This window comes from Callospermophilus lateralis, chromosome 7, assembly GCF_048772815.1.
Source record: "Callospermophilus lateralis isolate mCalLat2 chromosome 7, mCalLat2.hap1, whole genome shotgun sequence".
NCBI lineage: Eukaryota > Metazoa > Chordata > Mammalia > Rodentia > Sciuridae > Callospermophilus > Callospermophilus lateralis.
The window spans coordinates 75271547-75283744 of record NC_135311.1 but is presented as its reverse complement, the minus strand read 5'-3'; the positions used below and the strand labels follow the sequence as shown (position 1 = coordinate 75283744).

Here is a 12198-nt window from a genome sequence, read left to right as displayed (position 1 = left end):
TTAAACCACAGCTCTATAAAATATGTGGTTATTATTGATCAATATATAAGCATCTGGTTTTGAATTGCTTTAGTGCAAGTTTTAAAGTAGGCATTCAAATATTCAGAATGAGATTTTAAAGTGGTTTAGATTTTTTTGTTTATGTTTTGTTTTCAAGCCACTGTGGATATCCTTTACATGTTGTTAGTCTCTGGTTTCTCCTTTTCTCTCCTTAGTAGTGAGAATGCAAATCTAATAACACAATTTCTCATAACCTGAAAACAGTCCTTTTTTCAAAACCAATTATCCTTATTACTCTACAGATCAAAAGATTGATGTTCTTCAGATATTTTCAGTTCATGTGTCTTAAGTCTCTATTACTATCACTGCTGGCATATTTATTTAAGCCACTATTTTTCCCTAATTGATCTCTAATTTTTACATTACTTTCAGACATGTTTTTAGAAGCATTATTGTTGTTATTAGATTTAAAATTATCAAAGCAATCTCCATATAGAAAAATATTGGAGATTCTTAGAAATCTGAGAAAGTGTTTGCTTCTTGTTTAGAGACACTAACTACTTCTCTAGTGTACCACAGTGGTGAATGCACATTTTCTGCTTTTTAAAGGAAGAATATTTATATGTAATTTAAATATATATAATATAAATATTCTTATGTAATGTAAATATTCCTACAAGACAAAAATCTTTTTTTTTTTCATATATGTTTTCAGTGAAGGAATTTCTAGCCAAAGCCAAAGAAGACTTTCTGAAAAAATGGGAGAATCCACCCCCGGTAAGAAATATTTAAATTTTTCTACAATTAAAATTTCTGTGTTAAGTAAAATCATGATTCTTGCCTAAGTAATTACCACTCCAGATATTTTAAGTTTCAAGTGGTATTAGTAAGCATAAATTTAAAATAGTAATTATACCACAATGTTATGTTTTAATTAATTAATTAATAATTTTATATACATCTAAATTGAAGAAGGAACTAATTTCTCATATAATACTCAAAATAGGTTTTGACACTAGCAGGTTTTGGTGTTTTCTAATCTCATATTAATGTTGAATGATGTCCTTGTTAGCATACACCAAAGGTGGACTTTGTGATTATAAAATGGTAAACACTATATAACATGAAACATGAAGGGAGGTAAGGAAGATGGCATATATTTCATCATATAAAGAAAAGCTATGACTAATGTAAACAGATGTTCTGTTGTGTATTAATGGACTTTGTTTCCATTATTTAGTTGGGATTATATTAAACATTTCAGTCCATTTTATCAGTAAAATAAAAAATTAACTATTAACCCATGAAATTAATTCAGTTGAAATTTTAAGGACTATTTTCTGCATTGATAAAGAATCTCATTAAGTATGAAATTAAAATGATAAAAAAGCAAATTTCTTAAGTAAAACATGGTTGATTTCCTTCTCTGTAATAATTCAACATGATGTTGCTTAACAAGCTGAGTTTTATTTGTAATAAATTCAACAACACTGAACTCTAGTTGCTATCCAGATTCATCACATATACAAGAATCATGTTGCACCATATTTTTCTCAAGCTAAAAGCTCTACAGACTAAGCCTTGGAAATATTTTCCATGATTTTCATGGATATCTTTGTGATTAAAATTATTAAACAGTTGGGTCTGCAATTACTACTTGTTGCTATTTAGCACATAATTTGTTCCTAGTAATTTTCATTTTGTTGTGGCAGCAACAAATTCAATAGATTGATGCCTCTAATTCTTTGCTTCTGTGCTGTAGTCAAAGCCAAACAAAGATGTTTGCTTGTAACAAAACATCTATTCAAGGAGAAAAAGAGTCTGATTATTGTTCTGAGACTCTAGCTTTTGGTTCTTTGTGGAATGAGGAACTCTTCTTTCCTTATTGTTACTGTTTTAGGTAATACTGGGTTATTATAACATCAGAGAGAGAGGGAGAGAGAGCGCCTAGTGGCTTTTTCTCATGCTGTTCTTTAGCTCTGTAAGCTTGAATAAAGATCCAAATGAAGTTTGATAGTGCTTCTTCATAGGTAAATCTAATGAAAAGACTGATCCCTCAGCTTATCCATTTTATTACAATATTTACTAGTGCACTAAGATTATATGGCTTACATGACTCCTCTTTGGTATACTTCTGATCAGTTTGTAATTATTAAAATACAGAGATGATTTATTAGAAATCTAGTACTAGAAATTATATTAGAAAATGACCATTACTGATTCAGCTGCTCTATGTTGCAATATAATTCTCTCCTCTGTTATTGGATCCTTTCTTATTCAATAGAGAAAGTAGGACCAATAACTTGAAACCTGAATAGTATTTTTGTATTTTTTCTGCTTGAATAGTTGTAGCCCATATTATCATTCTGGTTATGTACTACAGTGATTGTAATTATCACAGTTGTTTGAAAATTTTAAGTTTTAAATTTGTTTTATTTTTCATGCATTTGTAGAATAATGCTGGACTCGAGGATTTTGAAAGGAAAAAAACCCTTGGAACAGGTTCATTTGGAAGAGTCATGCTGGTGAAACATAAAGCCACTGAACAGTATTATGCCATGAAGATCTTAGATAAGCAGAAGGTTAGTGCTTCTTATTATTTACCTACAGGTTAACCTTCAGTTTTATTAGCATTAGCATTAATATTAGTTGACATCTTAAGATAATTTTATTGTTTCATTCAATTTTTATTCTTAAATTGTGACTATATGATTCAGTTAAAAATTTTAGCATATGAGGATACATTATTATTTAAGTAGTTATACATAATACATATATGTTTAACAATAAAATATATAATGTCAACATGTAAAGAACAGAATTTCTACTAGATATTGGCTTATGGAAAAATACAGGAAACAATTACCTAATCCTTAAATTGGCATAACAGAAATTTAGAAATTTAGTTTTTTGATATTTTAATTTATGGTAGAAGCTCTCTTATTTAACATGATTGTATTTGATAAATTTTAAATGTCAGTCATAGCAGTCAAATTTTAAGATCTACTTACTATAAAAAACAATTTTTAATTATTTATCACCATTTGGTGTAGCTAACGAATGAAGATATCTGAAGTATTTATGCTTTAAATATTAAGTTTCCATTTTCCTAATAATCAACAGTTAAGGGAAGGAAAAAGAATAATACTAAATTGTGATATATCACCTTAGAGTTATATTTCCAAGAATGACTTTTTGGCTTATTGGTATATTGGAAGCAAAGGGAAGAATCAGTAATAGACTAGAAATTCACAGCAGCTCAACTGATGCTATCAAATAGATATGTAATGTGAGCCATGCATATCTTGTAAAATTTTCCAATAACCACATTTAAAAAGTTGAAATTAATTTTAATAATACATTTTATTTAATAGCTCAATGACTTCTAACATAAGAGGTAACGACTGAAGTCGCTCTAAAATTTATATATATCCATATACACATTTAATTGTACATATTTGTTTACTGCCTTCATTTACATATCTTTTCTAACCATGCTTCTTGAAAAAAATAGTTTAATCACTCTATCCACTAACTCACTTCTTATTAGTCTTCAGTGTACACACAACAGCTTACTTGCCTCCTCATTCACATCCTGCATCTTGCTACTCTACTAAAATAGCCCTGCCAAGTGTCACCAATCCAGTGACTGAGTCAAGTCCAGTGGACTTTTTGCTCATCTTATTTGACATTTTTAGAACATGTGACTGTGCTGAACACTCCCTTGAAACTCTCTTGTTCTGACTTCTAGAATGTCACGCTCTCCTGATCATGCCTTCACCTCTCTGGGTTCTTCCTTTTTTGTCACTTTTCCTGTTCCTGTTTTTTGTTTGTTTCTTTTCCTCTATCTGAGCTAGGTGCAATGGCTCACGCCTGAAATCCCAGTGACTCAGGAGGCTGTGACAGGAATATCACAAGTTCAAGACCAGCATAAGCAACTTAATGAGAACCCTGTATCAAAATGAAAAGGGTGGGGTGTAGGTCCCTGGTAAAGTACCACTGGTTTCAATCCAAAAAAAAAAAAAAAAATCATTTTTCTCTCTGTTCTTTTCTTTAAAGGTTGCTAATAAATCCCTAAATTCTGGACTATTCCCCTTGCCTTCTGCTTATTTTATACTCTTTCCCTATCTATTCTCCAACAGGCTCAACTCTTATGTTCTCTGATCTTGCTTAGTACAGTCTGAGCCTGGATCTCCCAGAGATATTTTAGCTCCTGCCCTCCTTTTCTAGATGAGGTTATTGGGTCTCAAAGAGGGTGAGTGACTTGTAAACTTTTGTTGGTAGCACAACAAGAAGATGCTTTAGATTTATCTTTCTTTATTAAATACATCAGCAAAATGCTATTATCTGGGTTGCCTCTTGTATATTATTATAATTCTTAAGGAATTTATAAAATGTGCTTTACTAACAAAATATTAAGAGGATAACAAACTATATCATCTATGCTTTTAAGTATTTAGAGAAGACATTTTTAATTCCTCCTTTTGCTAAGGCAGCAACTTATTGAATAAATTACTGAGCCAGTTACCTTATGGATAAATTATGGCCAACAAGTATTTCCTAGAAGAATAATTGCTATTTTATATCATTTCTATTATTTCAATGTTCTAAGTCCAGGATTAATTAGGACAAAAGCCTTTATATTCTGAAATTTGTCCAGTTTATTTAATTTACTAAAGCTCAGTGTTAAAATGACACTCCATGATTAACCCCTTCTTTTGTAAATGAAATCACACAAATCTTCCAATTAAACCAGTCTGGCTTCTCTATCTTAGAGTATATGGGAGTGAACGGAAAAAATTAAAAAATCAGGCAGGAATTAAGGAAATCTCATTTCTTCACTCCATGCTATGTGTCAAGCATTGCTAAACACTTTTTGAATGTATTGTATCAATGAAGACACATAGCTTTGTGTGGCATTAATCTCCCTTTTATGCCAATAACCTAGCTACTTAACTAAATAATCTTTTCAAACAGGTAGTAAATTGAAGCAAGAATCTGTTCTACATTTTTCTGATTTCTATACCTTTTTTTTCTTGTTACTTTTTCCTTTAAAATGTATTTGTTATCTCTGAGATCCTTTTTACCAATACCTAGTCTGATCCCTAATTAACTTCAACTGGTATTTTACAATAATATCATAATTTCCACAACCCCAGTCTTTTCACCTTTAATTCATCTTCCTCACTGTCAACAAAGTTTTCTTAAACCATATCATATCATTTCCCTCATCCATCAAAAAGTTTCATGATGTTCATTAAAAGAAGTCCAAACTCAGGCTACCTAGCAAGGGCCTACTTTCAAACCCTTAGTAGTCTCTTGTTCTATTCTCTACTCGAACTCTATGCTCTACTTCCCTGACTTGAAACTTGACCTTGTAATGCTGTTCTGGGTGGGGCAGGGGATGATAGCCTATCTTCCTTATTAATAATTCCTCAAGCACTTGGCTTAAAAAATCAACTGGTGACAATCATTTTTTAAAATTTATGTTAAATATATAAACTAACAGAAATATTAAGAAGCAAACATAAACTTTATATTAATTTTGAACATAAAACTACATCTCCAAGGATACTTGTTAATTTTCCTTTGCCATTTAAGAACATTTTGCTATGAAATTTTGAGAAGCACTGTCCTAAGCTATAGCCAAATGCAACTACCATTCAAGACTTACTGTTGTATGTTTTCCCCCTCAGGTATTGGTTCTGGATACTAACCCTGACTGAACTTTCTTCTGTCTTGCCCTTATCTTTATTATCCATCCATCTTAAAAGACTCAGCTCAACCCCTGCCTTTTAAAATAGATTATAATAAGAAGTGACACGTATTGAGCTTTTACTGTGTGCCAGGTACTATATTAATAACTTGAGATGCATTATGCCACATAGCCACTCTTAAAGTAGGTCTTATTATAGCATTTAATAGGTGAAGAATCTGGGACTCAGAAAGATTATGTACTTGGCCTTAAATAAATGTTTTCTCTTTTGACAACTTATTATAACTCTAATTTGGCAATTATTCATATATTGCTATTAACATATTCATACATCCTAGTTTCAAGTGAGTTTTATGCAGTAAGAATGCGATTTCTCCTGCCCCTATCTCTGTAACATCCATTATGCTTTATATGTAGTAGATACATACATTTAAAAGTAAAATAAATTAATTATAAATGGTGAATTTTTAACTAGTTAATTTTCAAACTAGCTAAACATATATACTTTGGCAGTTTATATGCCTGGAATTCATTTGTAATTTAGTTGTATTATGTCCCACATATACATAGTTGGCTTAGGGCTCTAATACAGAAAGCCTCTTTTGTACTTTTCATTATTTATTTCACAAGCCCACACATTGTTCATGGCCTAATTTAAAACCTGCTATATCATAAAAACAAAAGTAAACACAAAGCAACAGTCATTCTTCAGCTGGTGTTATATAATTTATTGTGATATTTATGGACTAATTGGTTCTATAACTTGTTAAAATGTAGACAGTAGAGACCCAACCACTTCATGTCACAGATTTTAAAAACTGAGGTTTCAAGACTTAAAATAACATCTCCAATTTATAAAGTGGACTGAATAAAAGGCCTAGGTTAGAACACAGATCTTCTGGCAACTATTCTTTGCTCAGTATTGTTTGTGTACTCCTAATTTTACATAGTATACCAATAACCAGCTGATATCTTTAAGTACCTTTATTATTCATGTTCAATTGGGTGATTTCTATGACTATCCCCATATTAATATAAGCCTCTAGCAAGAAAGAATGCCACTTTCTAATGATATACACAAATATAAGACACTTATTTATGCTTTCCTAAGGTCACCTTTTCCTAAATTCCAAGTAGAATAGAACACAGTCTTCTTGGAGTCAGGATAAATTGCTTTCCCTTTCTATTGAGTAGAAAGGTTGATTAATCCTAAGTGACCTCTTTTTCATGAAGACATAGTATTTTCTTGCTAATATTTTTTGTGTCCTCTTCTGTAACTGTGTAAATTGAATTTTTAGAATTTGTATCTGTATTTATTCAGGTATTAATGAACAGATTATTTTTACCTAATATTTTAAAATGTTTCCTTAGTCCTTAATTTTCTTACTGATCTTCTGAAATATTTAAAATCAATATCTACTTACTGAAGTGATATGGTGATTTAACTGTAAGTCATTTGGAACCAAGACTTTTTCCAAATTAATTTTTAGTATTTTTTTAATGGGTCTGTTCCTTATTCCCACTTAGTCCTTACTTTTTAACTTCATAGTTTACTTTTTTTTTTTTTGGTACCAGGGATTGAACTCGGGCACTTGCCCACTGAGCCACATTCCAAGCCTTATTTGGTATTTTATTTAGAGACAGGGTCTCACTGAATTGCTTAAGCGTCTTACTTTTGCTGAGGCTGGCTTTGAAATTGTGATACTTCTGCCTCAGTCTCCCAAGGCACTGGGATTACGAGGGTGCGCCACCATGCCCAGTCCATAGTCTACCTTCTTAAGACCAAGGTTGAAGTCCTCTATTAGGTTCTTTTCATTTGAATCTCATGAGCCCAGTTTGTAATTATTATTGCTTCTTATTAAAGTCCAGCAATTTTGCTTATTCAAGTTTTTTATTATATGGAAAACACCTTTTTTTCTTTTAAAATGATAGTATCTTTTAAATTATGTTTAAGTATACTAAAGTATATTTATTTCTCAATTGCAGGTTGTTAAACTGAAGCAAATAGAGCATACTTTGAATGAGAAAAGAATATTACAGGCAGTGAATTTTCCTTTTCTTGTTCGACTGGAGTATTCTTTCAAGGTAAATTTTAATAACATCTAAATAAGATATTTTCAACCTCATGTATTTTTAAAAATGTAAAGCTATGATAGAATTCTAAACCAGATGATACAACTAGAGAACATGAGTAAACAAAGGAAATATTTTTAGATTTTGTGTAATACAATCCTATTGTGCTTATAAACTTCAGTAATGAAAAAGTTTTAGCTCTCCCAGGGCAACTTTTCAAAGTGACATATATAATTTTTCATTGGAAGGTATTGCAAAATTTAAAATTTTAGTGATCTAGAAACAGTATGCCTCCTGCAAATGAATCCACTTCTCTTAAACACCTTAGACCATCATCTCACCATTATTTCTTACTTAGTAATTTGTATTCTACTCTTTTCACTTGCATAAACCAACACAGTTTTCCTTCCCTGTTCAAGTGTCTGATAAAGTACAAAGGGTTTATTCTTTAAATTGGCAGTTTTCCAGCTCTTTGGAATGATACTTGGCGTTTCTCTACTCTATTGAATCTATTAAACATTGTAACTTTTTTACCCCTTTGTTCTTTAAATCAAACGAAAACCTATGTATTCAAGATATTAAAATCATTAATCTCTCAGACATAATATATAAATATTATTCACTTTTTAAAATTGTTTTTTAACTTTGTTATTCCTTTGCCTATGCTGTAGCATTATTATTATTGCCTCCGTGTTAAATGTTGTCTGCAAGAACAGGAAGAGCAAAAAGTTCCAGACTAATTTGTGGCAAGAATGCCAGGAGGAAAAAGAGAAAAACAAGATGAGTGCCCCGGTATAGGAAAGATACAGGAGTTCCCATTTATTCTCGTTTTTCTCAGTTTTATTAACCTGTCAGATGGATTTTGATTTTCTTTTTCTAATTGAAAATGATATAATCTTAAAATACTTTTACCTAGATTTTCCATTTTAATTTATTTCTTTTTATTTGTTGATAGGATAATTCTAATTTATACATGGTTATGGAATATGTCCCTGGGGGTGAAATGTTTTCACATCTAAGAAGAATTGGAAGGTTCAGGTAACTAATGCCTTTTCCTTCCTTGCATCTGTATTATGCTTGTGTTTATTTTAAATCAGATTCTTAAGTTAATACCAATGTCAAGAATTTATTTAATTTAATTAAACAATGGTTTAGCTATATGAAGCATTAGGTGAAAACTCTAACAAGAAACATACCAAACATGATTTTTAAAATTTAAATAAAAGCAATATGAAACCAATTTAATATTCTGTTGGTAGGTATTGTGAGATTATTTGAAGAGTTTCCAGAAAATACAAGTTAAATTTTAAAATACCAATATTTATTGAACAAATATTTGAGATTATGTAATGACATAGTACATAACATATTGTAATAATAATTAATATTTAATGATGATCATATTTGAAACAGGTTTGCATAAGGATGTTGATGAGAAAAGACTAAAGAAATGATAATAGTGATATCATGTTAAGATTATAAAAGTGCTGTTCACAAATTTAATTCTTAAAGTTTTTGCTATGTTGAATTTTTGAAATATATACATAGTTTAAGAGAAATTTATAGTTTCTTATGAGGTTATTACTAATATGATCTCAGTTGTGAAAATTGGTTTTAGATACTGATAGTTTTATCCGTGTATAATAGCTCATAAGCTACTGGTGATAATTAGCAATCTAAAATAAAATGAGGCTAAAACTGAGAGCAGGTCCAGCTTCTCTCAGGATATAAGAATTAAGTTAAACATCAGTATAAGCTCAAACAGGGCTTGATGATGGTAATTTGATTCATAAAGAGATAATGATAGACTTGGACTATCATGAGATGATATCAGATAATAGGCAAGCATTAGTTATTTGCATTAACTGGGGACTAAGTCATATTTTTATTTATTGACCAGTAATATGTAAGTCACATAATGTGTCAGGGACTTTCACTTCCTTTTCACGTCCCTACCAACCTCTTGTCCAAGCAGGCTTAGAATTGTCACGTTGCCCTATAATTATTCAATGTTTTCACTGAAGTTTCACACCTAAATCTGTTTTCTGAAAGTTTTCTGCCCATTTTCTATAACTGCTCATTTCTTTGCTCTGTAACTCCTCACACTCAGCTTTTAATATTTGACTTGGTACTACAAGGAAAGCAAGTTGACTGAAATAATTCACTCAGAGATACTATCTTTTCTGAGCTTTCACACGTAAGACACATACACTTTAATTCTTATTCTCACCTTAGGAACTTTGAGGCAACAAGAGTTTGAGATATAGTTTAGCGTGTCTTTGATCAGAAGCAGTGAAGTCAACTGATTCTCTACTTAAACAGAGGATGTCAAGACTTAAAAGCTGCCACAGCTTTAAACCTTCCTGATATCTTCCTGCAATTCCTTAAATATTTAGTAGAAATACCCAATAACAAATGGCATTTAGAATTTTTTTGCTATCACTTTTGAACAATTCAGTTGTTGTCTGTATTCCTTTAGGCAAGCATTAGTGTGTAGCGATAAATAATTATTTGAAATATAGTGTATATTTACAGATACACAGAAAAAATATAAGGGAGACCTCTCAGGTCACATGTTTCCAAGTTTAAAGATACTTGTTGCAATAACTGGGAATGAGTCCTCCAATTTCTTATGATTTTCCCTTCATCCTTTATTATCTGACATAGGATATAGATTGTTACAATGTTGGGATAGGGCTGAAACTGAAAGAGTATTATGAAATGTTATCCCAAAAGTGTTTTTCTTTTCATATTCATTCATTTAACAAAGATTTAAGATTTAACAAAGATATAAATCAGGCTGAATTGGGAATTTCAGTAACAAGCATTTCTGATGCTACCAATTCAAATTCTTGCCATCCATCTTTTGGGAAATCCTACTAATAGTTTAAACTGTTTATTAAAGATATATAAAAAAGAAAGTCATTGGAATGACTTTGGAATTTATCAGGTAATTTGATTCATAAATGAACATACTAGAAAATTAATTATAAATTTAATTTAGAAAATTGGTACATCCTTTTGTAATAATACTCATGTGGCATGAAAAATATACTGATTTGTTAAAATTACATGACATATAGATGTAATCTATGCATATAAGAACTGTGCATGTTTACACAAACATACAGATTATATATGTCAGTGTATCCTACACATCCATAGTAAAAAATTAATTTGCTAAGATTGCATATTTTGTTGGATAGGATAGGATTGATACGATTATGATTGTTTATTCTTTGACTATATTTTGTGATTTCTGTAATGAGGATATCTTATTTTTGTAATAGAAACTACTACAAAATGGCTAAAATGGCATTAATCTTCACATTAATGAAGTTAAAGAGCTTGTATACAATGAAATTCTTTAAGCACTTGAAATTTGTGAAAAAAGTAGATAGAACCTAATTAATTGGAGATAGTCCAATTAGCACATTAACTTTTCAATCATTCTCAAGTTCAGACATAATTATAAAGACATTATTGTCTTTATAAAATGGGAAATAATAATTCAAAACAATATAATTGTTTTAAGGTTATGCTTTTCTTCAACATAAATAAGATGATGAGTGTACCTTACATAACAGGTGCATAGAGAAAAACATGTTCCCTAAATGTATCAAAACATTATTTGAAGACAAATTGGAAATTTACTAAATATTTGAAAACACAAAATTCTTTATATACATTTAATAAAAGAAAAAAATGCATCTATCTCCTCAAATACCTCCATTCTGTGTTATAGTAATTTTTATGTATAATCTATTAATTCATGATTGTTATCCATTTTACAGAAAATCAATGTTTTGGGTTTTTTTGCAGTGAGCCCCATGCGAGGTTCTATGCAGCTCAGATAGTGCTAACATTTGAGTACCTCCATTCATTAGACCTCATCTACAGAGATCTAAAACCTGAAAATCTCTTAATTGACCATCAAGGTTATATCCAGGTATGACTTGAACATATCTTATATAACATATTTGAGAAAATACTAAGTAAGAAATCTATGTCAACTATCAATGTTGGACTTTTTCTTTTTTGAGATAGAGACAATCACTGTTTCCTGATAGCTCAAATTGAGTTTTTAGTTCTGCTGTTATTACAGAGAAGCAAGAAATCACATCAAGGATGGAACTGTTCTAATCTCCTATAACAATTGTGAACTGAATATAGACTCCTGCATAAGCAAATGATAATAGCTAACTTTGTGAGTACTTATTAGTGCCAGGCATATTCCAAGTGTTTTACATGTACAGGATGGAGTATCCCTAATATGAAACTTTTTGAGTATCAATGTAAAACCACAAGTAGAAAATAGCACATGTAATTTCGTATGAAGGATACAGGCAAATTATAGATACACTAGAAATATTATATAGTTAGCTTTAGGTTATGACAATAAGGTGAGT

The 12198-nt window shown here is 30.5% G+C and overlaps 1 protein-coding gene across 2 annotated transcripts in view; it reads left to right on the top strand.

Moving 5' to 3' along the window:
• Prkacb (protein kinase cAMP-activated catalytic subunit beta) overlaps positions 1-12198 on the top strand; it is a 118256-nt gene that overhangs the window by 87155 nt on the left and 18903 nt on the right. For both annotated transcript variants that reach the window (XM_076863647.1, XM_076863646.1), the window contains exons 2-6: positions 716-777; positions 2454-2582; positions 7703-7801; positions 8745-8827; positions 11612-11738. In XM_076863647.1, the coding sequence (XP_076719762.1) occupies positions 716-777; positions 2454-2582; positions 7703-7801; positions 8745-8827; positions 11612-11738 (500 nt within the window). The remainder of the gene's footprint in view (positions 1-715; positions 778-2453; positions 2583-7702; positions 7802-8744; positions 8828-11611; positions 11739-12198) is intronic.